The following is a 27,416-nucleotide window of genomic DNA, read 5'->3' on the forward strand; positions in this document are numbered from 1 at the left end:
ATGAGAAGACAAAGATTTAGCACATTTCTATAAATGAACCTCAGATAACTATATACTAGTATGCTTTGTGCAAAAAATGAATAGATAAATTAATTTGTGAAATATGAGACCATCGCATTCCAGATGTTTGTACGGAGATGTGGCAGTCAGTGTTTACATAAATAAAATGCTGTTTGTAGATTTCCATTTAAATCAATATAAAAATGTTATTTCATTTTCTTTGTGGCCATGGTTTCTTACCGTTACTTTTTATTTAAATGCCCTGGAATTTTTTCTGAGTTGTTTTTATCTTAGATCTTGATGATATATGTACGCCGGTTCTGTTTATGCTGTCAGAAGAATAACGGGAGTAAGACACTTTTCAAAAGTCAGGATGCTGAGCAATGCACCTTGTGTGCTCATTTATGTAGCACACATAATGTTCAAACTCATAAACAAGAAATTCCCGAATGCAAGAAAAACTAGGTCACAATAACACTGATCCACGGACATTCCATTCTAGTTACATGTCACATTAACTGCTAGTGGGAATGCATCATTCTGAGATCCAAAGTCTTCCTCCATAAACACTGTTTAAAAATGACAACTCTTTACATCCATTGCAAGTTTCAATTCACATTTTGATGATGGCATTTTATCTCTATTACTAAACGTGTGTAAAAATGCGATATGTCTCACTAGCGTCAGCATCAGCGCCAAGGCTCGGGGATAGAAAACACACAACTCGTTGGATAAAAATCATATACCATCGCAAATCATGAGAGATCCTATATATATTTTCCAGTGTCTTTGCCTGTGATAACACTACGTATCGATTTTGTACTATAACTTCAAATGACGCAAAATTTAATCGTACAATGGCACACACTTATATAACTATAAGTAATAAGGAATCATTCTTTGAATATTATGAGGTGATAATTTCGGTTGGGGCGTGATCAAATCTATCATATAGCCCTTCGGGCTTTATTGGATTTGATCACCAAATTATCACCTCATAATACTCAAAGAATGATTCCTTATTCCTAATTTAATGTCTAGGACATCAAAGACCCATTGGGTGTATTTAATTTTTTTTATATATAAGTGATTCTTCCACTCAGCTTACTTAAGGTAATCACATGTCTATTTTTACTCATTGTTCAGATTCTTATAAATAGTCTTGTGAAATTGTAGGAAGACTGGGCAAGGCTGGCAACCGTATTCCAGACTAAAGACTGGCTCACCCAGAATCTGGAATACGGCGACCAGCCTAGATTAGTCGTCCGACTCACCCAGAGTCTGACTTTGTCTGTTTAATTGTTAATTCATTAAACTGTTGCCATCGTTGAGACTCGTCTAATAAATTCAGAATCCTGCATCAATAGGCTTTTGTTTCTTTTTAATTGCATTTTGGTGGATCTTTTGGGAATACGGCACACCTATCATTTCTTTTTACCTTACGGCCCACAGCACGCCTCAACCTTATACCTTGTACGCTCTACGCCAACATTTTCTCACATCGTTCGTACTGCACACGACATATGCAGTTCCAGATGAATTCCGAATCAACGCGGTCACATTATAATGCGGTATTACAATAACACGACTTGCATTCGTCTTCCTTTTAAATTGGCTTTATAGTTTGTGGGATCGACTTCACATTTACAAGTGTAATAAATGTAGTTATGAACCTGTATGAATATTTTTTTTTTAAGTTTGAATTTAAATAGGACAGAAGAAAACAACATAGAAATAAGCACAACATGAACAATAAAGAAGATTCAAAATGAAATTTCATAAGCATGGATATAAAAACAATAAAATTGCAACCATGAGTAAAAAAATTTAATCATAAAGAAGTAATCAGAATACATATTTAAAAAAAAGCAAGAAACATGTACTTTTGGTGGTATTTCTCTTCCATAAGTGCAAACATTTAATGCAATATATTTTTTTGCCTTAAGATCTAATCCTTTAGTTAAATATCTTCATGTTTGTAATCATAATTTTCATTCGATTGAAACAAAATTATCTGCCTGGAAGGGGGAAAAATTGGTAAAAACTTCCTATATAAATGAGCTACAGACAAAGTGAAATCACTTGCGCCAACCTCTTGTAAAAAGACAAACCATGGAGAAGGTGTTTTGCTTAATGACGGTAAAATATTTTTTTACTCAGTTAATATTAGAAAAAGTTAGTGAATATGCTAGATAGATCAATAGCGTTTTACGAATTTGCTAAGAATACTTTAAAGGCTTTCAAAAAGAGCTGTCATTTGATTCGGGATCAGGGTTTTTTTCTAATTGGTAGTCGTATATTTTATAACTTAACTAAATTCTAAAACTGTTTTATTTTATTAAATAAATTTTCTTTTTTAGATTTGACTTTATTGCACGTTTTCTGTAAATTGCACACGTTAAGGGGAATCAATGGTCGTTTCCATTTTTAGAATGTATTCGTATCCTTTAAAGAAAAAGAAGAGTGCCATATCAAATATAGAAAAATACCCTAATTAGAACAAATAAAATAACCCAAATTAACTACATGAATTTTTCTTTTAAAAAAATATAGTTTTAATCTAAACAATTGATATTATCAAATTGTAGGAAGAGCTGATGGTTTATTTATTCAAACTCCAACCTCCTTAAATAATTCTATAGGTGTTGAAAATATATCTACAAAAATAGTGTAGTTTTTTTTCAAAACAGGTTTTTAATAGGTCATAAGTCTGACAATAGGATACATTTCCATATTTAAGTTTGCATCAAATGTTAAATATGCTTAGCTTTATACTTAAAACGTATAAAAGAGAATTATTGACAAAATTCTTTAAATCTTACTTGTATTTTTATTCTTCTTATTTTGTTATCATTAAATACGCGTACGCGTTTGGCATTTTATTAATTTCATATCTATGCTTTTCAAATTTCTCTATTACAATCGTGAATTCGATTGCGCAACGCAACCACATAGTGCTTTCGGTGTAGCAAAATACAAGTTTTGTGAATTAATAGTGCATTATTACGTCATAGTCTACAATTGCTGATCACTAACCATCAATATATGGATAAGAAATATGAAAAACACATAATCATTACATGCAATTATACATAAATATGCAGACTTAAACGATACACAGGACAAATTCATACCATCTGATTACAAGTAAAATGCATGCGCAAATTAAAAAAAAAAGAAATCGGCATGTTTTTCTTGTGTGAACAGGACCATGTACCCTCTTTTATTTCTTTCTTAAGAAAAATGTTTATATTAGGAACGAGTGTTAACAAAAACTGCCGCTTACTCGTGAACTTTTGTTAATTTTGAATCGAGATGGTAATATGAGGAGGTTGGAGACAAATAATGATTTTTTTAATCAAAAATAAATAATAAAGGAAAAAGACGGGGTTGTTGGGGTAGATACATGGTCCTGTCCACAAGTATCTATGCCACATGTAGATAAATAGGACATAAAAGGAAATTAAATCTAAATTAAAAAAACAATAGAAACGTTAAAAAGGTCGGGGTAATGCTAAGTAGTAGCTTGCCCTGTCCACTTGTATTTGTAGACTTTACGACTTGTATGGACACACATCTAGCTATCATTAGGCTACTTGAACAACAAAATGCTTTCTTTGGTGATTCATGCGGAATATGAATGTAGCGACATTGCAGAAAAAAAATACTCGGCGTTAATGAAGTTCACTGTTGTAGGTTTTACTAAGTCATCAATAATGCATCAATCATTACAATAGTAAACGACCAAAGCTATGTACATTACTCAGGATGTGAATATATTTTTTTTAAAGTTGGATTCATCAGTATTGCATACTATAATATCAAGAAACGGACGTAAAGCCTCCTCGACAGGTCTGTTCATGGGCTATAGTACTAAGATGACTGTAAAGACATTGTAGCCTTTTGATTATAGAACTTTTAAATCGTTTTCATGTTGTCAGTTCAATTAGTTTAATTTACCATAAACGTACATTAAAATTATATCAGTTATTAAAGTATATATAAATCATCTCAAAAAATACTTAAGGCATGCATTGATTGCATATGTAACACAAAGAAAGAATGTTAATTTTAAAACGAAGGATAAACAGTAATATCTTTAAGATGTGCATTTTTTCTTAAATCCAGGTTGCTTTGATCATAGCAGTAGCTGATGCAGGGCATCAAAGGAGCAAACGACAAGGTATAATCTCTCTCTCTCTCTTTCTCTCTCTCTGTCTATATATATATATATATTCTGAAGTTATTTATAGTAAAGCTATTTTTTTAAATTTCTATATAAGTATATCATAACATGTACTCTGTACCTAGCTTTAAACAATTCACAACAATATTATTAGCATTCTAAAAAACTTACCTGACTACACAAAATAATTCCATTGGAAGCATGTATTAATGACACTGATATAATCAAAGTAATCAGATTATCAGATACCTGGGATCATTTGATGTGTACTGTAAACGTTTCCATGATATGGCACTAAATACATACACAGACTGAATAGACACATTGAGTCATTATTAATGAGTTTATAAGCTCGTTTTGTCATAATTATGTTGCTATCGTAAATATAATGATTTGCGGGAAGGTCAGATATTTGATTCCCAAACCAAGATTAACTGTTGCATAGTTGCGCTCTTAAAACAACTCCCTCAACAATTTGACTATGCACTTTCAGCTTGATAACGGGATGATCTAGGCTACAAGTGTACACAATGTATCCCGTCTCTAAGCAACTTTACATTGCAAACTCGAGGTATTTCGATTATTACAAAGAAGATTTTTTTGCTATAATGAGATGGCAAAATCTAAGGCATTTCTGTCATTTTTCATAACAGGAAAAGAACAGCTGTTTCATGCTCCAGGATATCTTGTGTTGATGATATTAAGACTTGTTATTACAACTGAGCCTTTTAATTAAGGATCATGGGGAAGACAGACTACCGAAATCTTAGGGCCAAGTTTTTGATTCTCTGATGTTTTAGGTTTCTATTAAATGTTTGAGAAAGAAAAAATTAAGACAGAAATAAAATTAGCAACATTTAAACAATAAAATCCTTCCTTGTGTGATTCATGCTGGATATGAAAATTACAACATTGCAAAAAAATCTGCAATGATCGCTTCATTCATACCCGCTTGAATAATCAAAGATATAAATCCATTGTTTATATTCTTACCTTTCTGTAATAAATTATTGAATTATTAAAACAAGTAGATAAAAGTTACTAAATTAATGGTATTGATCATCAGTATGTAAGAAGGAAAAAATAATCAAGTCTTTATATATTGGAATTTGAGTGCGACATCTTCATGATTATTTCATGCATTTAGTCACATGCAGTCAGCTTGCTTAAGGTTTCAACCAATCGATAATCTTTTTCGATCAGGATCGTGTAGATATTCCAGTCCTGTCAACATCTTTACATTTGTGAAGTACAATCAATTTCCGAAAGAAAGAGGGAGAAATGCTTAGTAGATGTCAATATATAGATCAGAGATTCATTTCAATACTGCATATTTTCTCTAGACTTGTGAAATAATAATAATATTCACTAAATATCGTTCACAAGTTTACAGCAGGCAAAGGTTGCGAACTTAACGGTTTCTACGACGTTTGATTAGAATATTTTTTGGTTAAAATGACATATTAAATGAAAATGTTGTTTTGCATTTAAGAAATTCCAGGAAAAACGTAAATTTTACTGAAAACGATATAACGTATATAAAAAAAGTCAAATGTTTTCGAAGATGTTACTCAAAAAACTGAAAAATTGAAAGCGTAGCTCTATTGATGTGCGAATGTAAATATTACAATAAATATCTGCATTTTTTGTCTGACAGCTGAGCCAAACATTGCATTGAAGAAACCTGCAAAACAATCAACGACGTATTCATGGGCTGGAGAGTCCTCCCCTGCCAGTTTGGCAGTTGATGGAAACAACGGAACAGACTTTGTCGTAGACAAATGTTCATGCACAAAGGGTGGAGACACAAATCCGTGGTGGTTGGTGGATCTGCAGGCTGTTTATCACATCGATTACGTCAGAATATTCAACAGAGGAATGGACAAGTGGGGAGCAGGTAAGCGTGCACAGTAACGGCATTGTAAAACGAACTATAGTCTAAAGTAGTGGAGCAATACCTTTGTTTTCATTTAGCTTTATCGATTTACAGCTTTGATTACCTACTGAAAGCTAAAATGGCGAAAACCAAACCCATTTACATTTGCTGCATTATTACCTTTCCAAAAGAAAAGAAAATTCAAAAGTATCCTTTAATCTGATAAATTGTCGCTCTGAAGTAATTCACATCCTAAGGAATGCAAGATTCGTTAGAGTTATTTAAGAAGAAAAAATGTTTACACATTAACACAAATGCCATCACATTAACAACTGCTATTTGTCTTATATTAGATGTGGCTAACCGGCTTCGGGATGTTACCGTCACTGTAGGGATGACAGAATCAGATGTCAGCACTCCATGTGGTGTATTTGCTGGTCCCGGTACTCTGTCGCAGGTTGTCGATATCTACTGTCCGAACACATTACCAATGGGTAGATTCGTGAAGATCTCCAAGACAACCGACTTCCTCACTCTTTGTGAAGTGGAAGTGTTTGGATACCCTGACCAGTGATCATCATTGCTGAAGTCTTTGCTAAAACGTTACCGTAGATCAGTTATCTCTTTCCGACAAATTAATTATTCAAATATTGAGGTGACTTTTCCGATCGCATTAGGTTCTGTTTTTACAGCTGTAACAAAGCTCTCTACTTGATGATGGCTGTCTGTAAGTGTTTTTAATTATAATACTGCATACAGTTGACACAAACATGTAAAACTTTTTTATATGCCATTGTACTGGATTCAACATAAATATTAACTTTGATATGTAATTTAAGTTTTAGTCTATCAATTTTATTTGAGGTGAATAAAAAAACTTACACGGTTATGTTGTTTTTTTTTCGATTATTGGCTAAGGCCAGAAAAGCAGTGTGTGTCTCCAAATCACACAATGAGAAAACAAACCAAAACAACGTTATTTTCTCAGATTCAATAGCTGTCAGATGAACGGAACGTTTATTTAAACCATTTTTAAACAGCCGATGATGAGAGGTATCTAGTCGTGATGACTTATAACCAGAGTCATGTTTTATTTCATCAAAAATGATGACATAAATTGCAGAAAATGTTAGTTTATGCATAACTTTACAATCAGATAAACACAGAAACTGCGATAAAGACTATAGTCACATGTTTCCTGTTATGCCTAAAATACATGTATTTGCATGTAGAGCTCTTCTTTGAAAGGAGATCCATACAGTCTAAAAATAACCGCGACCATCCAGCCTTCTTACAAATGACAACGAAGACCGATGTTTGCAAACTTTGATAACTAACTTTGATTTATTTTACATGTTAATCATCTTGTTTAGGTAAATCCAGCTCTACATACTGGGTTTCGTGGTCTGTACGATCAATATTTGTGTAATTAGTTTCTCCTTCAATATTTTGCAAATTTTGGTATGACTCCATTACGTTTTCTGTATCCAAATAAATACTGGTTTTTGTTGTTTGTAAAGATCCACGTCTTATTTTGAAGATAATGAATATTGTCATCAGCAGCCATGTTATTCCCAAAAGTATAGCAAGAACAATAATAATAACTGTATATGTTCTTGGTATTTTGTCTTCTACAAGTAAAAAAAAAAAAAAGAAATATTCGTTAGGTTGAAAAAACTGCTGAACTATGAGAGATAACTCTGGTAGCAAGGAGATTTACATCATATATTATCTGAGAAATCCAAATAAGTGGTTGGCTTTAAAGAAAAATATATTCAAAAGTTGCCTTGTGGGGTTTGAAAATAAGTGTTCGGAACATATTTTTGGTCTGTATAATACTATATATAAGTTGGAAATTTATACATTCTACTTACTTTACATCTAATTAGTTCAATTACCTACAGAGTTATACCGCCTTATTCTAAAATTCGCCCTTTACGTCGAGGCTGGGATGATTTTACTACGATTTTGATATCGCTTTTGATAGAGGTCATATTGTTTTGGCAAATCACAGAAAAAAACAGTTTAGAATTTGTTCCCTATAATTTCTTAAGTTTGGTTTGTTCACAATCGATCCAAAACATGCGGGTTAAATAAACCCAAACTTTCGGGAGACGAACGGTTCCCTTTTCTAAACATTGCCATGATGCATTTTATTTGGGGTTTTTGAAATGCACATTACGAAATAATTTTTATTTATTTTTAATATTTCTAACATGGAAAGGAGACAGATTCTGCTGGTGTAAATAGGCGAAAGCCTGTAACTTTCTGGATTAAATTTGAGAGAAACGGAGTACTTTGTTATCGTCTACTGAAAACTAGATAGATAGATAGATAGATAGATAGATAGATAGATAGATAGATAGATAGATGTGTTTGATTGAAAATTACTTCATGATATTTCAATATTCTTTGAAATTTCTTTCTACGTGTATTTTTTTTTTGCTGGCAATTATGAGTTATGAAAATATGCTGATCTTTCTGATCTTTTATGTAAACCGAACATAGCATAGGTTTTGATTGGCCCACCAATTATGTAATATAAATTCAATAGCAGCGATAAACTATTTGTTTTCGGCCGGGAGTTTTTTTTTAGTGAATCCACCAATTTTGTAATCTTTTTACTTTTATAATTCGTATAACTAAATATCTGGTGGATCCACCAAGGAGGGGTATTTTGAATTTTGTAAATCTTTTTTGTGGCGTGACCATCTTTCTTGTTTTGTATATAAACTGACATGTGTTGCGGTGTTTCTGTTTATATAGTGCCATCGATAAATGTTTAGAATCTTTCGGTGAATGCACCAACTTTGTACTCTAAATTTCTTTGTAAAATTTCATTTTGGTGGATCCACCAAATATTTGGAATGAAATTCTCTCTGCATTTTTCGTTTTTTGGTGAGTTCACCAAATTTAATCAGTAATTTTATAAGACAAAACGATTATTGCATATTTGTATTTAGGTGGATTCACCAATTAAGGTTTCTTAAAAACAAAAATGTTTGATAATACATGTATGTGTTGCTATCATTGCTTTGTTGGTGGGTTCACCAAATCTTTGAATGAAATACAAAACTGTATACGAAGAAATTCTCAATGGATTCTTGGAGGAACCACCAGGGTCCTTTGTGAATGAGATAGTTGATGCTGTTTAAATAAATAAAATTGCCAATATTTTATCATTGGTGGACCCACCAAGTTTATTCGTAAGTGAGATATTCGATTAAATAAATTTTTAGAGTCGCCAATATTTTGACTGTTATTGGGAAATATGAGGTTTAACGGTACTGTAAAATGTGCTTTTGTATGAAAAAAAGGGGGGGGGGGTCACCAATTTATGTTAAACAACAAAAATGAGTAAAATTCATGTTCATTTCTGTTATTGCATTGTGTTCATTTTTCATTTTGCAATAAAAAAAAACGGACAGGAATAGAGAATCCTCTTTCTAAGTAGAAACAGTTATATATAGATCAAATTATTTTGGCAAATATATTTTTCCGAAACCACAATAAACTATAAACGTACCTTTAAAATCCTTTCCATTCCAAAGATAACTACGTTCATTATCACTTTCGCCAGTCGACTTGTTACAAGGTGCATTGTCCTTAGACGCACCCTGACATTTGATACATTCTCCGTTTAAAACATACGTCCCATTGCTGCACACTTCTTGCAAATGATTTTTGTAATAAGGAAATTTAAAAAAGGTATTTTTAAACACATTAACAGCTTTTGAGTGAATCGATTTTATTGTTTCTTACCAGTATCACATTGGATTCCTGTCCACCCGTCGTCACATCCATCAATACAAGCCCCGGAAGCCGTGGAACATGGTTTACCATTTTTGCAATGACCACAGTCAAATGAACAGTTGAGGCCGTATTTGTTAGGCTTACAGTCTAACCGAAAATATACACATTAATTATAAATATGTACTGTGAAGTTTCTGTTAGATCATGAATTTAGTTGTGGACAATTTTTGTTCAACCTTAGCGTCGAAAGTGACTCCTGACAAACCATTTCAGATCACATACGAAAATATAAAAAAAATCAATACTACAAAACTCCAGTCTTTGCAAAACATATGATTATCATTGTTTTTACCGGGTTTTTCAATATTCACTAGTGATACCCATCTGATGTGAAAATTCAAAATGAGAAAAGTCGTCAGTTAAAAGGAAGTTAATATCGAATTTGTTGAAAATCAAATCCAACTATGAGGCATACCTATACAAAGAAGATGATAAAATTCCAAGCATCTGCGATTCATGATTGCTGAGAAAACTCTAAAGAAAATTTGTTCAAAATTTTGGGGAAAGTTAACAAAGATGTCATTAAAAAGAACGTTTACGTCTAATATTATGAAAATAGATCCCATCATATGGCATGTCTTAACAAAAAATGTTTTAAAATTTAAAGCTACTGCGATTATTAGTTGAGAAATCATGACGAAATTTGGTTTAAACATAAATTAACTCGATATTTAACAGCAAGTGGACGTCTGACTGGTACAAAAATGCATACCATTATAAAGCTCTCCAAACCAAAGAGTGTGTTAAAATTCAAGCATCTGTAATGAACAGTTGCAGAGAAACATGCGACAGAAATTTGTTACAGACAGATCAACAAGGGTTAAACAGCATACACCCCCCCCCCCCCTCTTCTTTGGAGCAGAGGGTATGAATATACTCAGTACAATTCTGTTTTATTTATGGATTGTGTTACCTGCACAGAGAGGAGGAATCCAGTTTTCCTGGCATTCATTCGGACAAACTCCGGAAGCTGTGTTGCAAGTGGTGTCATTATTACATTTTCCACAATTGTTCTCACAACGTTCTCCATAGAAGCCAGGTACACAGTCTAGGCAATGGTGATACAGAAATTGAAATTTACTCATTTTTTCGGGGGGGGGGGGGTATTGAAAAAGGAAATACTTTTTGTAGAAAAAAAAAATTAATCGCATTTTTTTATTATGAATGTGTCTTTGTGAAATTTTATCCTATAACGTATGTCAAGCATTTTCTGAAACAAAGAAAACAACATCAAAACTCATCTTAAACAAAAGTATTCTCGATCTTTTTTTTTAATTTGTTTATTAATAAGAATCAAAATCCTATTTTGATTTATACTTTTGATTAATATACAGGTTACTGTAGAGTGTAACATACAATTGCCCTGTCAACCAGACAAAATCTCATTGCAAGCATCCACTTTGTATTCGTCCTGGTTTATGATTAAATGGGGGTTATTAAATTGGCAAGAGCTGTATTAATCAGATATAGATTAACAAACCATGATGGCTTCGTTAAAAGGAAGTAACAGTTTTACCATTGATACGTAGCAATGGAGGCCATCTTGATTCCTTTCTTTTCAGTTTCGATTATTTTGTTGATTAAATTTATCTCAAACCGTGAATGATTGGTCTGAGCACCATTTTAGATGTAAAGTTGTTTTCTTGACAGAACCAAATGATGTTTATTTAAACAGGTCGGGTACACTACCTTATATGGATAGCATTATTAAACACGTGACAGTATTTTCGGCAAACATATTCTCCAATCCAGTGAATGAGTTGCAATGCATGACGGTCTATAACTTGTTTACGATTCACCAAACGCATGTGTTATTTGTCTGTTTTATACACAATATTTAATTGCTTGCCGGAATGTTTGTACATCTTGATTTTTATTTAGAAGGAAAAAAGGAAAGATTACCTACCATTAACTTTGTTCCATGCTCACATTAAAAAATACTGTTTTTTAAGTTGATTAATTGTTGCTTCAAAAATGATCAGTATCAAACGACTGACAAACATATGCATACAAGTATAAACATATTTTGATAAGAAAAAAAACATCACATTTGTGTATTGGTGACTTTATAATTGTGCCCTATAAATAAATACAGGTAAATGTACATTTTTAACATACGTGAATAGCCACGGTAGTAGAAATGCACAAATATACAAACGCAGAAGCGCAAGCTATATGCAGCATAAAGTAGTTTGTCCGTTAAGCATTCTGATGAATGTCCCTGAAGAAAATATCAACGCGCGTTCTACTAATGTTGTCCCAAATATGGGGTATCACGTGAAAAAAAAAACAGTACTCACTGCTTTTAATTCAATAGGACGTACCTCTCTTTTGAACATTGACAATGGGGTATTTAAAAAGGTTGATATAAGTCCTCATATGCAATATTTTTTAAATGTGAGCATAGAAATTGAAGTTCAGACATAATTGTCCAGATAACTTTCATAAATTCTGAAAAATCATTCAAAATGAGTTTCCAAAAGACAATTCAAAATGATATATATTTTCAATACGCTTTGTATACACTGAAACTTGTAGTAGCCCACAATGCCTTGCAACTCATTCACCTGATTGCTTTGTCGATAAAAGTAAACAGATGCCTAATTTAGAATGCAAATTTATGCCGACGTCTCAAAATATAGTGGTCTCGACCTGTTAAATAGTTATATATCTTTTATTGTGCCTTCCGAATCATGTTAATTTAAATGGCTGTATACCCTTTATTGTAACTACAAATGATTTTTTTGAGTGGCTTTAAACCTATTATTGAAGCTACAAAATTATGTTGATTTAAGTGGTTGTATACCTGTTATTGTACCTACCAAACTATGTTGATTTAAATGGCTGTATATCTTATATTGAAACATCAAAATGATGATAATTTACATGATGCTGTACCTTTTATTGTGTTTACCAAATAATGTTGATTTATCTGGCTTTGTACCTTTCATTGTGTCTACCAAATGATGTTGATTTATCTGGCGTTGTACCTTTTATTGTGTCTACCAAATGATGTAGATTTATCTGGCTTTGTACCTTTTATTGTGTCTACCAAATGATGTTGTTTTATCTGGCTTTGTACCTTTTATTGTGTCTATACCAAATGATGTTGTTTTAAGTGGCTATATACCTTTTATTGTAACTTGTATCTCAGTAGGAGGAAAAGAACAGTTGATTCTGTTACAACTTTCCAAGCGAAACGCGTATTCGTGGCCTGGGGTCAAAAGTCCAGGGTCGAAATATGCCAAGTTACCCACTCCAGGATCCGAAACGTTTCCAACTATTTCCCAAATGGAACCGTTGTATAATGACAATATAAAAAACTGATATGGGCCTCTACTGAAGCCTGATACCCAAGTCAAGTTTACGTAGCCACTGGCGTAAGAATTCCAAGTAACGTTTGTTGGTGCTTGAGGCACTTCTGAAATAGAATTAATACTGATAAATATAATTTCATTTCGAATGTTGTTTAAGAATCAATATATTGTGTGTAAAACATTTTATAATCTTTTTTATGTCATGAATTGTGCATTAAAGAAAAAACCAGGTAAACAAACATACAATAAAAATTTTAAAGTTATTGAACATGTTTTTATTTTTTTAAAGATTTATCAAAATCACTAACTGAACAACTTTGAATAATTTTCATTATACGTATCTTAATTGCATAATAATTTTTGAACAAGTAATCACTACCTTCGGCGATAATTGTGACTGTGCAAATCATGAACTCTCTATATTGCAATAAGTAGTTTCCAAAATAAGTTTGATCAACCACGGGGATAAAGCTAACGAACAGTTGCTTGTAAATTTCATCTCGTTGTGAAATTACAGTATTCATTGGTACAGTGTATGGACCGACCCACGTCAAATTTGATTTCTGAGGAGGTGGGTTTGCAATCAAAGGTACAGCTACTTCCAACTTTAAATTAAATCCACTTTTAAAATGATATTTCGTTTTGAAATTCTCGGATGTATCAATCTTCGGGTTGCCTGAAAAGTTAATATTGTGTATAAAGAGACATTTTAATATTTAATCACTTGGTTATCAAAAGCGACCCACCATTATCAAAAAATAAGGAAAACTGAGGTAAATGTAATTTGCCAACCATTATAATCTTTTTTTAAAAATGAGATGGATTTTAACAAGTTTTTATGTAGTACATTTTTATGTTTTCGATCTTCATTGTATTGTTTATCTAAAATAGTTTACGTATCAGCCAATACATTTAAATTTCTAAAGATTGTTTTCAAAAACGTCAAAAATGGAAGCAGATATGTTTTACTTGAGTCTTCATTCACTTCATAAATTGTATGTTTGTGTATATATAAATATATATATATATATATATATATATATATATATATATATATATATATATATATATATATATATATATATATTTATATATATATATATATATATTAGTTACATGTCGTCTTGTCTAAAGTTTTTGTTTTTAGTGTTATATTTGCGGGGTTTTTTTAATAACATATGCAACATGATTTCACTAAAATGGTACATATGCCGATGTTTATTATGATATATCTTGTCTCTCAAACAATATTTCTTCTCTTTTCTTAAATAAAAAACATCGCTTTCACTTTAAACATAAATAAAAATTTTCTTACAAAGAACATTGATATTAAAGAGGACATAGCTACTCCCGAATACAGCAGACGTCCAAGTACATTTATAAATGTCTGTGTGTGAACATTGGGTTGATTCAATTGTAAAGTTTAGCCATTTTTCTTCTTTCTCTTCCAGATTAGTTTCAGTTTGACCCTGACCCCTACTAAGACGTATGGTTGGGGCGGGGTTTCCGTCAACAAAACATGCTATCCTCAAAGGCGTGTTTTCTGACACATCGGCATTAGAATGCAGTGTGTCATTCAAATACAGATTAATTTCCTCCATATCTGTTAACAATAAAAAAAGGCAAGTTATTTAAATCTGAAAATGAAACGCTATGCAAAGCATGTGTACATTGTACTCTGCGATATGTAAATATCTTACAATCAGACAGAAATATACATTGCCCACCAAGTGTATAATGAACAAAAATAATTCAAAAGTACAGAAACTTGCAGACTGTTTCATGATGTTTTTTTTTTAACTGAATGCCTGCAAATAATATAGGCAGTGACAAAAACAATTTAAACAAGGTTCCAAAAGGCCTTAACGGTCACCTGTGTACCATAGCCCGTACACAAAATTGTGGAGGAGTCTCATAAATGCATTTAGTTGAGTTTCATTTTGGAGTATAAAATTATAATATTGTAATGACATCCACCTCCCGGCCTGAAATCTTTTGGAAAAGACTCTTAACCCTATAATTTAGCACACAACGTATTAAAATGACCTACTATCGAATAAGGTGCACACCTTCCATACAGAGTGTTTTTGATGGACAGCTTCATTTTTTTTTCTTTTCTAAACTTTTCATTTAACTCATTTCTTTCTTTGAAATTCCTGAGCAGAATAAAGACAAATACATATCCCCCTCTTTTTCAGCCATAACCCTTGCCTTACATGCAGGTGACATGAAATATTATTAAAGATGACCCACCCACCCCTATGACTTGAACCCTGACCTAGTGGCCATGACTTTCACAATTCATGTAGATGAATTAGAGGACGTCATAGCCATGCATTCAGCTTTTTCCCCACATGTGTGGTGTAAAGAGGAAGATTTTTTAAGATTTAACACGTTTTCACTATATGGCTAAATTAACTCCGTCCTAGGGCCTAAGCCCTGTCCTAGGGGACATGAATTTAACAATTTGGGTAGAGGAGTCTGTGGACATTATAACCATGCACTCAGTTTTATTCAAATATATATTTAAGTAGAGATAAGATTTTCTTAGATTTTAGACAATATGGACAAAGTGCCCCCCCCCCTATCCTTCTAGAGCTTGAACCCCTGACCAAGGGGCCATGAATTTCGCAATTTTGGTAAAGGGCTAAATGAACATAATGACTACGCATTCGTTTTCTTCCTCACGTGTGTGAGTAGAAAAAAGGATTTTTGAAAATTTTGGGTTTTTTTTTGCTTATTTTAACCCAACTGTGGCCCACTGGGAGAGGTAGAGCCATTATTTTCACAATTTAAATTCTCTCTTGGTGCTTCACACCAAAAATGGTAACAATTGCTTGTAGTTTTCAAGAAGAAGTTAAAAATTTAAAATTGTTAAAGAATGACGACGGACGAAGACCAATTGCAATAGGTCACCTGAGTGAATTAGGTGACCTAAAAATAATGACTTCCGTTATAGCGGATTATGTGAGTTTTTCCTGCAATGATCGCTGCCTTCATAACTTGCATGTATAGTAAAACATTTTATTGTAAAAATTTACATCTTTCATTTAACAAACAGATATATTGAGTGTAAAACATAAGAAAAAAAATGAATAAAAAGTCTTAATGGTCCTTTATGGGAACTTAAGCCTGGCATCACCATGATTACTTCCTGTAGTCCGTATATTTATAAGGTTGCTGAAGGTTGCCATAACCATCAATTAAGAAACGGGGCGTGTAGGTTTCAGTCTTCTAAATGTTTACAGAGCAATGATTATAACCAATTTCCTAAGAAATACAGGGAATCATACATGATGTATGAAAACAGTAATATAAATATATAATAATACCTATAAAACCATGCTATATGATTAAGCTAACTACGACACACATCTGAAACAACTACTTAAGTTAATATTTTTTGTTTGCAAGCAAACTGCAATTTCCACTTGGATTGTATAACTGGTCGGGCGATTCATAACTGAACTACGAAACAGGAACGATTTTGAGGCACTTTATATTAGTGTCTTCAGTTGTGAACATTAATACTGCTTTACAGAAAGAGGCATAAAATAAGGCTACCTATAGTTTACTCAGAAGGAAGAAGCTGAATGCCAAGTTATCATTTAATATATGTCATTAAAGAACAAGTACTTAGTACTTACATTGTACGTCAAGTTTTATGATTTCATTTGTCGTTGTATCATGTACCCATTTCGCCACACAACAAAACATCTCCATGTTTCTTTCAACTTGGTGAAATAACGCCCCATTCTCTGACAAAACTTCGTAAAATCCAGTCGAGTTTTTCATCTGCCACGTAATATTGCAGTATGGATTACAATCCGCAGAACAATTGAATGGACCGACAAAATCTCCATCCCTTACTTCAATTTGATCGTTCTTGTTTAATGAAGGCTTGGGGGTGATGTTCACTTTTTCAGGTCCGTCTACAAAGTTGCCAAAATAAGAACATTAGCTCCAATTAATTGCAACAAAGAACTGGAAGAGCTTAACAGTTACTTGAGTAAACTACAATAGGGTTGGTTTTAATGAGCAAACCGGCAGTGTTTTTACAAAGAAGAATTAAAAAAAAAGACAATATATAATTATTTCAAAACCATGTTTCTGTCAAAAGAAGTATGATTAATAAACTGTTACTTGAACTCAAGGTTAATGAGACGATAAATCGATAAACAACTATTTATTTCTTTTAGTGGCCCGTATTTGTAACCATTTTGGTAGCTGCAGGTCTATAGCTTCCGGTCATGAACAATTCGGATGGACGTCCTGAGAGTTACAGTGCCACCCATTGAAAAAATGTGTCTTTATTGCGCACAAAACGTGCGCTTGTTTTGTAAGAAAGGCCTGGACTGTCATATCACGGCAAAAGTAAATTTGTTATTTGTTTAATTATTCAAGGGGCGAGCTTTTATGGTTATGTGGTGTCCTTGTATCATTATGTGGTGTTCTTTTATTGTTATGTGGTGTCCTTGTATCATTATGTGGTGTGCTTTTATCGTTATGTGGTGTCCTTGTATCGTTATATAGCGTGCTTTAATCGTTATGTGGTGTCCTTGTATTATAATGTAGCGTGCCTTAATCGTCATGTGTGGTGCCTTTGTATCATTATGTGGTGTGCTTTAATCGTTGTGTGGTGTGCTTTAATCGTTATGTGGTGTGCTTTAATCGTTATTTGATATCCTTATATCATTAATCGATGTGCTCTTATCCATATGTGGTGTACTCATTCGATTATGTGATGTGCGTTTATTATTATGACATGTGCATTTGTTACATGTAATATGTGACGTACATTTGGCACTATGTGTTGTACATTTGGCATTATGTCATGAACATTTTGCATAATGTGATGTACATTTAGCATAATGTGATGTATATTTGGCATTATGTGATGTACATTTGGCATTATGTGTTGTACATTTGTCATTATGGGTCGTACATTTGGCATTATTTGATGTACATTTGGCATTATGTGATGTACATTTGGCATTAGGTGTTGTACATTTGGCATTAGGTGTTGTACATTTGGCATTATGTGTTGAACATTTGGCATAATGTGATGTACATTTGGCATTTCGTGATGTACATTTTGCATAATATGATGTACATTTTGCATTATGTGATGTACATTTGGCATTATGTGATGTACATTTAGCATTGTGTGTTGTACATTTGGAAATATGTGATGTACATTTGGCATTATGTGTTGCACATTTCGCATCATGTGTTGTACACTTGGCATTATGTGTTGTACATTTGGCATTATGTGATGTATATTTGGAATTATGTGTTGTACATTTGGCATTATGTGATGTACATTTGGTATTATGTGTTTACATTTGGCATTATGTGTTGTACATTTTTCATTATGTGTTGTGCATTTGGCATTATGTGATGTACATTTGGCATTATGTGTTGTACATTTGGCATTATGTGATGTACATTTGGCATTATGTGATGTACATTTGGCATTATGTGTTGTACATTTGGCATAATGTGATGTTCATTTGGCATTATGTGTTGTACATTTGGCACTATGTGTTGTACATTTTTCATTATGTGATGTGCATTTGGCATTATGTGATGTACATTTGGCATTATGTGTTGTACATTTGGCAACATGCAAGAAAAAAAACCCGGATTCCTCACGAAATATTCATGTTATAATATGTATTTATATTTTTAGCTCCTTGGCTTATTGAATTCATTCATAACAAAAGATATATTTCATAGCGTCAAAATAATCAACGCACGACTCACTAGAAGATACTAGTAGATTTAAGGTACTGTAAACGTAGTATCTTTGGCATTTTATTGCCGAGATTTATATATCAGTTGGATGAACAAGCTAATGGTTTTTAATATCGAAAACATTTTTAAATCGGAATTTAGTTTGGTAAATCGTCTCCTGTGAGACTAAGAGTCTGACATAAACATGGTTATTTCTTGCCGTCCGTGATTTCTCTTAGGTAGTTGTAGGTCTCGACCAATCGATAAACTGGGCGTGTCAATTTCAGCCCTGTCACTTTTTTAGTTTCAGACGTTGAAGATTTCGACCAATCGATAAACGGGGCGTGTAGATTTCAGTCCGGCTGTTTCTCTAGAGCTATGAATTAACTATAAGTTTCCGTAAGAAATAGAGGATATATTACTTGGTAGATGTAAATATAAACTAATAACAATTCAATTTCACAGTTAAAATATAACATAACCTTACTGGCTGTTCTTTATACTAAGCATAGTTTAAAGCCTTACACAGAGGATTTATTTGTACTGTATCACTCCGATCAGACACCAGATCTTCTTCCGTCGCTGTACAGGAGTACTTGTTGTACATTATACCTTTAGTGACTTTTAAACTCAAAGTGTGATTGGTTTCTCCGTCAATCTGTGTGTTGTTGACGAACCATGTGTAGGTCAAGGTCACTAACTTGGTGTAGTAGTCAGGAGCTGAGGTTGATTTACTGGAACAAGTAATGTTGGAGAATGTTTCTACCATTATGCTCAAGTTTCCTTCAATGTTTGGCCTCATAGGTTTACCTAATTCAAGAGCATAGAAAAGTAGTGTAACTTTTTTTTCAAAGCAGGCGTTGGCACAATATGAGCTTAACATGTGACATTATTTCCCATTTAGTATGGTCATAAAACTTGTTTACTCCACGCAAAAAGCCTAAATTATTATTTTTTATCGATTCGTCAATTATTCAATCCAGTTTTTAATCATTTTGTTGAAGTTCAACGCAATTCCTTTATATCGCTGCACATATTTAGGTTAACGTTTGTAGTATACAATGTTCTCATCTTCATTTAATTCAGGCCAATTTTAAATAAACGGGCAACTTTAGATACATGTATTTAAGTGGCAGTGTGTAATTAACGAGTAATTTATTGATAAAGAAATGAACAATTTCTCGGGGTAACTCTTCTTAACTGATTTGAGTAAAGCTTTGCAAGTATTTTGATCCTTACCAGAACCAAAATGAATATCCGGGATAGGGCGGGACTACAATGGGGGTCGTTTATTTATTTATTTATTTTTATTTACAAAAGACTCATTAACGGAAAAATCTTTATAATTTTTTCATTTTGACTAGAAAAAGCTGTTACTTATGTGGAAGCATCCTAAGGTAGGATGAATAAACATTTGTCAAAGTTGCGACCTTTGGGAATTCCAATATACATTGGAAAAAAAATTATTCTACTTAAAATGTTATAATGTACAGTCTTACTGATATGCAACTTGACATGTTTTTAATTCTCACCTGTTTAAAGTAGTTTTTAGGCCCCACAAGAATCCAAAAATTGATGAAAGTTTCCACATAAATTTATATATGAACTTGAGAATTGCAATGCTTAATGTGTACATTTGTATTATACAATCATCTTGTGAAAAAAGGGAATCAAATTTTTACCTAAAACATCTTGGGGGGATATTATAATTATTATATAATAGTGTTGTGTTGTGCATGTGCTATGTCTTAAAAGTAGTAAGGGTTTGATTGTACATAGTGCACGATCCGGAGGCGAGCTTTGCTATAAGTAGCTATGACGTTTGAGTGTTGACTAGTCCCTACAACGCCCAGCTTCGATTTTTCTGATTCAAAAGGAACCGCTATCTTAACATCTCATGTAAACAAAACAAACACATTCAGATCCCTGGTGTAGTAGATGACAAAACCAAATGTGGACAAAATATTTCCGAAATACTTATTATTTTTTTTTTATTTGTGATTTATTTTTCTCATTTCTTTCTATATATTCTTTTGTACAGAAAATCGCCATTGTGATAACAAAATGACCGCTATGCAAATTAGTAAAATGTACATTATTTCTCCATATTAAATTCTTGTGCAGTTGAAATTGTGACGAACGTTTTTTATTAACACTCACTGTGTATTTACTGTTTGGCGGTTATTTTCCTTTGAAGAGAGATTCGCTCTTAATTTTGGTAGCGAGTTTGGTGTATTAATTTTGGTTGAAAGTGGAGTAGTGGCACTTGAGGGCTGACTGACTACGGACAACATGTGATCAGAAACGCTCATTTGAACTTTGTTTTAGGTGACCAAGGAACAATAAAAAAAAAAACAATTTACCGGAAACAATCAGCACAACTCCACAACCCGACCACGCAGAATCGGCTGTTAGGCCACCGGCGTAATACCCAGCATCGTCAACAGTTGTATGTCTTATCTCAAATGAAATGTTGACGGAGTTGTATGGTCTGGTGATGTATCTATACTTATTCGATACGTTATGGCCACCATATAAAATCCCTTCATTTTGTAATTGGAAAATAGTTTTATTTACCTTATATGTAACGTAAACGTTATATTGTCCGGTTATTGGAAAGAACGCAGCAGTCCACGAAATATTCACCGGGTCTCCGATCTGGATTTGAGCCTTAGAAACTAAAACATATGTAAACATTGAATCCTTATTAAGGATACGCTTATTACTGCAGCGACATGCGCAGTATTGTAATATAATGCTTCTATTTACATTATTTAACTTTTTGTCTTGTCTGCATATGTGATTTATGTTTTATCCTGTGGTTTTGTTCAGTTTAATATTAAAGCCACTGAAACAGCTTTTGATTTTTGCTTGTGATGTTGCACGTTAAGAACATCCAACGTTTGTACTGTCATAATACAATGTTAACTCATTATTAACCTTTGAGTAGCCTGTCTGTGGTTTTGTTTGTGCCATATATACAGTAGCTTTTCACACACTTTTTATGCCAAAATTGTTAAATACAGACCCTGAAACGTACTACTACACCACACGCTCGCTGCACGCTCGCTACACGCTCGCTAAACGGTTCACACGAAACGCTGAACGGTTTACACGAAACGCTGCACGCTTTGCCCGAAACGCTAAACGATTTACACGAAACGCTGAACGGTTTACACGAAACGATTCTCGCACGAAACGATTTGCTCGCTTTTCACACGCTTTTATCCTGATCGATTCGGGTCCTCTCGGATTTTACCCTTTCTCTTTCTTCTTACTCTGTTAGTAGGAATTAATTTTAAGAAAACACGAAATAATTGAAATACTGATATTAGAAACTTATATGTACATAAGTATTGAATTGATTAATTAAAATAATTTGGTACTTATATTTAAAGCAAAAAATTATTTATTCACAGAACTAGTCAAAAATATTACTTCAATAAAAATATTTATTGCTCAAAAGAAATATCCATGATTCTTATTAGTCCGGTAAATAATAAAAATTCCAGAGAAAAAAGTTACCGTAACATAATATTCAATACCAAAAATAAAATCCGTATGATTACAAACTGAAATCGGTTTTTCAGTATTCGGCAGGATTTGTTTTTTTCTTCTCACATTAATATTTTTCTTGGTTTCAGAGAATACGATGTAAAAATACTAACTGTAAATAAACCTGTAATTATTTACATTGATAATTTGGTTTTTCAGTATTCGGCGGGATTAGTTTTTTCTTCTCACATTAATATTCTTATTGGTTTCAGAGAATACGATGTAAAAAAACTAAATGTAAATAAACCTGTAATTATTTACATTGATAATTTTGAAAGTTATGTAAAATTAAATTAGTCACATAAGTTAGAAAACTGCTATAAAACAACCAACTAATTTTTTTTATGTCGAATCATTCGCGTAAATAAATGTTCCGTACATAATATCACAGAGAAAAATCAATGGATTAAACAATAGAGAAAGTTGTCATTACTATTTTGGATTTCGGAAAGAACAAAAAATAAAAAATGATTTAGATTTTTGTCTCAATATTCGTATACATAACCAGCGCCCTGCATAACGGCGTACAATATATCTATCATAAATTAATCTATTTGAATTAAGTACCATGCATATAGATTCCCATAATAATTAATTGCATGTGTACATTTTAGGAAAATTTCAGTGTGTAAATTACTTGTTGTTTTCCGGTATCAGTGTTTAAATAATTAAAATAATAACTTGTAGAAATATTTTTAATCGGGATTCAGAAGAATTTACTTCCCGCATTTCATAGAAATGAACAGTATATTTTCTTTCTATGTTTACATTTAATTTTGTTTAAATTAATGTTAAATAATCTATCATTGAAATTGTGTGCATCATCAAATACTGATTCCGACTACCTTGAAGTCATTAAATTTCTATTGGCTATTGACAAAAAAAAAGAGACGCGTGACCATCCAATGAAAACGAATACACAGAGTTTGATTGACAGGTTCAGCCAGGTGCAGGTCTTACCCGATGTCCGAGGTTACATGTATGTGTACTGGTTGTACACAGCCTAATAGTCTCAGTAACTAGTCTTCTTTCAATACGCGTACTTTTCTTTTGTTTGTTAAAAATTAATTCAAGTTTGTAAAAAGATAAGTATATTATTTCTTATAGATTTATTTCACGAGAATATCTCAAAGGAGTTTTGCCAATCAGTTTAAAGTAATGTTTAACACGAGCGCTATTTTGAAACAATTAAATTGTCAGAGAGTTCCGAATGAAATCTGATGAACGTTTCACACGGTTCTCGCACGCTTTGCTCGAAACGATTTACACGCTTTGCCCGAAACGCTGCACGCTTTGCCCGAAACGCTAAACGGTTTACACGAAACGCTTCACGATTCACACGAAACGCTAAACGGTTTACACGAAACGCTAAACGGTTTACACGAAACGTTTCTCGCACGAAAGTCGCACGCTTTTTTGGTGTAGTAGTACGTTTCAGGGTCTGTATGTATATTTATGTGTACATGTTAAATATATTCTCTCCTTTTGCGGCAACATATATTTTTAAAAAATGATGTGCAACACTTATTACAAGAGATAAGAAAAATCATTCAATAAAAGTACATTTAATTTACATTAATCTATAAAGGGGATTTATCGCATTGTACATGTAGTATTGTATACTAAAATAATATACCTTTATATATCATGGTGTTTTCTATCATTGAACCATTTGCTTTGAAATTGATTTTGATGACATCATACAACAATGAATTTCTAACTGTATATTGTGTTTCTTGTACACGAATCCAGTCACGATCTTCTGTTTTGTCTCTGGTGATCTTGATATCGTAAAACGAAGCACTGGGTGAAGGGGTCCAAATAAACGTAACATTACCAGTCCGAAATATGGTTGATATATCGGACAACATACCTAATTAAAATCCATATAAGATTTAGATATCTCTTTTTTTTCATTAAGTTTAACGTACAGTAACTAATTTCAATGCATATTTTTTTTATTTACGTGAATTATAGCAATTGAACGCAATATAAAATCAAAGTACTGAAGTACTGACGGGGGTTGATTTTATCGATCATCATATATTCAGAATCAACGATATATGATTTTGCATAGCAAGTAGTATCAGTAATCGAAATATTTCTAATACTGTATGGGTCCATGCAAGATTGAACTCTTTTAATATTCAATCAAACGCTAGGCTGTCTCTGTTTTGATCAAAATGAGATGAATTTAATCTCCTGTCCGCCTTTTTAACGTTGGACATTCTTCTAATTCCCCACTGATATAAAACATTTGTTTATTACCTTTACAAGATCTCAATCATACATTTATCAACTTGGTGATCTGAATTGTATACTTTCACTTTAGTTTCGCAGAATTGAACCAGAAATCTCTATTGTGAAGTCTTATTTTAAATGTTAATTTGACGATATTTAACAAATATGTAACGAATTGACTTTGAGATTAAAAGGGTTTGTCCTTTTTCCATGCCAAAAAAGTGTAAGAACTTTGATCAACATTCGTATGAGGGTTTTCTTTGAATCTTGTCTGACGGAGACACACACAGACACACACGCACTGCAGCCATGATATATCCCCTTCGCGAAGGGATAATTTACGTAGTGGCACTAGACGTAGGTCGAGATCATCATGCATCGGGTAGAGACTTTTTTATTATGCAGCTTTGGTTTACATTATAATTAACTGCATGCATGTATTCAAATTATAAAGGTTACAATTTATTTCACTGTAAATATTCCGTCACGAAATATATTTTCTTTTAATTACGCTTGACAAATCAGATACAACACTATATATTGTGAAAATTCACAAGTTGTAAAACAAAATGTATTTGTAACCATGATTTTTTTTAATTCTGTGACCAACCGATTTATTGCTAAATTTATTTAAAATCGTTTCAATCATAATATGCAAGAAATGCATGTACACACCTGAAGTGATGTATTTAGTTATTGCTTTGATAGGATACTTAGATTCGAAGAGGATTAAATACGAAATTCTAATGTCTTCTGATTGTTTTAGACATAAGGAATGTATACTTACCTGAAATAAAACACACTTGTCCAAGCATAATCTGACACAGGGATACCAAAAGCTGCATGATCAACGCAAAATAACCGAAGCAATATAATTCGGAAGGAATAAGAAACTACTTAAATCTGACTTACAACAGTTAAGCTAGAAAAAAAAATGGAGAAAATAAAATGTTCACCGTTCTTAAGGTTTGAGTTCAAAACGTATTTCCGATGTAAAATCATCAGATAACAGTGACATTAGATCGGGGTGTAATTTAGAGTCGTGTGCTTATGTAAATCACCTCACTGTTATCGTTTTCTATTTCCTCGTCGTGTTTTTTTTTTCTACTTTGCTCTTTAGTGTATCACCAAAAACAATTCTCCTTAGGTCAAATATTTCCTGTTGACAGATATACCTGTACATAAACAAATCATATTATCGGGAAGGACATGCTTGACACGCTTTTCATATAAATAAAAACAACGTTTCAAATAATGTGCAGAACCCAATACACGATACAACATTCTTGGTTAGATATAGTTACTCGTAACAAAGAAGACATATCAGGTATCATTCGAGTTATCGACCTGTGTCTGGTTTCAACGTGGATTGTGAACGGGCGATTGAGAAATGTAACGAAAAGATAGATCTTTTTGTTACATTTCCACTGCAATACAAGCGATGACCTCTCATATCAAAGTTTGAAATGAGAGATTTAGGATAGTTGCCGCACGATAGTAACGTCGTGTGACACTCTCACTTTTGACGCTACGAATGTTGACACGTCATTCCCTTATCAAAGTAACGTGCTCCATACAGCGCTGATGCCGATTTACCTACTTCCAGAACACGTTCGCATACCATTCGTTGGATATTGAAGTAAAAACATCATTACAAAGTGGCTAAGGTTATCAAAATGGGTCCCTTGTAGCCAATGTTTGAGACGCTGGAGCAGCGCAAAATCACACGGAGCAAGGTCTGGGCTGTAAGCAATTTGTCCAATTCAATGAGGTCATTGTAACTTAAGTTTTCATGGCTGTGTGCGGTGTAGCTGTGTCGTAAATTGACATAAGATGCGTCCGCAAGATCTGCAACGAGATGCTCATTAACTTCAATAGTTAAGTTGTTGAGGTCGTTATAGGGACCTACATTAGTTGACCATAATTTAGTTCCTAAAATAGACGTCAATCTAGAAAACTACAACTTTTTTTTTCTTGTCAAGATTTTTGATGAGTAAACCTCGTTAGCTATTAAGGAGTGTATCCTGACGACGCGATGAAAACAGAACGCTTTGGTTGTGTTAAGAATTTTATATACAAGAACTAACAGAAATATTGTTTCTTAATACTATTATTTCACCACCAGTTAGCATCATTATTTAATTTTGAATCATAAGATTAGTGTTTGTTTTATAAAACAACTGCTTTTTGTTCAAGTCATTCAAACTAACGAGATTCGCAACTTTGTGTTTGCCCACAAACTTGATTATTCAAGTCTTCTGAAAAGTATTTCCAAATGATCCGTAGATAAAGCTCCAAGAGCTAAACAATTATTTCACCGTTTGAAAAAGAGAGGGTATATTGCTTTGCTGCTGTCTGTCGGTCGGTCGGTCCACCAACAGATTCCGTTGATATTCTTCACAGAGGATGCATATTTTGAAATGAAATTTTATATACAGGTTTATCATAAATTATATAGGTCACGTTTAATTTTAGGTACGATCAAGCAATTTCCGATAGAGTTATGCCCCTCGGATGTAGAAAAATTCCAATTGTTTTCAGTTTCCGTTCAAATTCTTTACAGAGGATGCCCATATTAAAATAAAATTTGGTAAACAGGTTTATCATATTAATTTCTCCTGGCGTGAACAAAGTACGTATAATTTGATGATTTCCTCGCCACCGAGTAACATGGCGAGGCAAAATGTGCGTC

General features: G+C 32.9%; 2 protein-coding genes across 4 annotated transcripts in view; one reads left to right on the top strand and one right to left on the bottom strand.

The window, feature by feature from the left end:
• Positions 1-6,946, top strand: part of LOC117686878 (fucolectin) — a 122,242-nt gene extending 115,296 nt beyond the window's left edge. The window contains exons 1-4 of one of the 2 annotated variants that reach the window (XM_034462727.2): positions 2,087-2,139; positions 4,129-4,183; positions 5,844-6,083; positions 6,416-6,946. In XM_034462727.2, the coding sequence (XP_034318618.2) occupies positions 2,113-2,139; positions 4,129-4,183; positions 5,844-6,083; positions 6,416-6,636 (543 nt within the window). In that variant the 5' untranslated portion in view covers positions 2,087-2,112 and the 3' untranslated portion in view covers positions 6,637-6,946. Of the gene's footprint in view, positions 1-2,086; positions 2,140-4,127; positions 4,184-5,843; positions 6,084-6,415 lie in introns of those variants that run through there. The other variant, XM_066070815.1, reaches the window with a different exon arrangement.
• On the bottom strand, positions 5,935-25,752 carry LOC105331205 (uncharacterized). Of its 2 annotated transcripts, none has more exons than XM_066070802.1 (12): positions 25,512-25,752; positions 24,120-24,356; positions 21,292-21,606; positions 19,454-19,738; positions 16,840-17,124; positions 14,508-14,795; positions 13,572-13,868; positions 13,006-13,296; positions 10,789-10,923; positions 9,825-9,962; positions 9,589-9,729; positions 5,935-7,693 (listed from the first exon to the last, which is right to left on the bottom strand). In XM_066070802.1, exons 1-12 carry the CDS (start codon positions 25,567-25,569, stop codon positions 7,419-7,421), a joined length of 2,745 nt encoding a protein of 914 aa, XP_065926874.1. In that variant the 5' UTR covers positions 25,570-25,752; the 3' UTR covers positions 5,935-7,418. The 2 variants fall into 2 exon arrangements, with proteins under 2 accessions (XP_065926874.1, XP_034318593.2); XM_034462702.2 differs by having other exon boundaries at positions 9,589-9,732.
• Between the last annotated feature and the right edge of the window lie 1,664 nt (positions 25,753-27,416).

This window comes from Magallana gigas, chromosome 1 (genome assembly GCF_963853765.1).
Source record: "Magallana gigas chromosome 1, xbMagGiga1.1, whole genome shotgun sequence".
NCBI lineage: Eukaryota > Metazoa > Mollusca > Bivalvia > Ostreida > Ostreidae > Magallana > Magallana gigas.

Excerpts from the sequence above, each read along its gene's own strand:
- LOC105331205 (XM_034462702.2), bottom strand. The coding sequence starts at position 25,569 with ATGCAGCTTTTGGTATCCCTGTGTCAGATTATGCTTGGACAAGTGTGT. Across the intron at positions 14,796-16,839 it reads CATAAAACTTGACGTACAAT|ATATGGAGGAAATTAATCTG; the intron begins GTAAGTACTAAG and ends TATTGTTAACAG. Across the intron at positions 13,869-14,507 it reads CTTTAATATCAATGTTCTTT|GCAACCCGAAGATTGATACA; the intron begins GTAAGAAAATTT and ends TTAACTTTTCAG.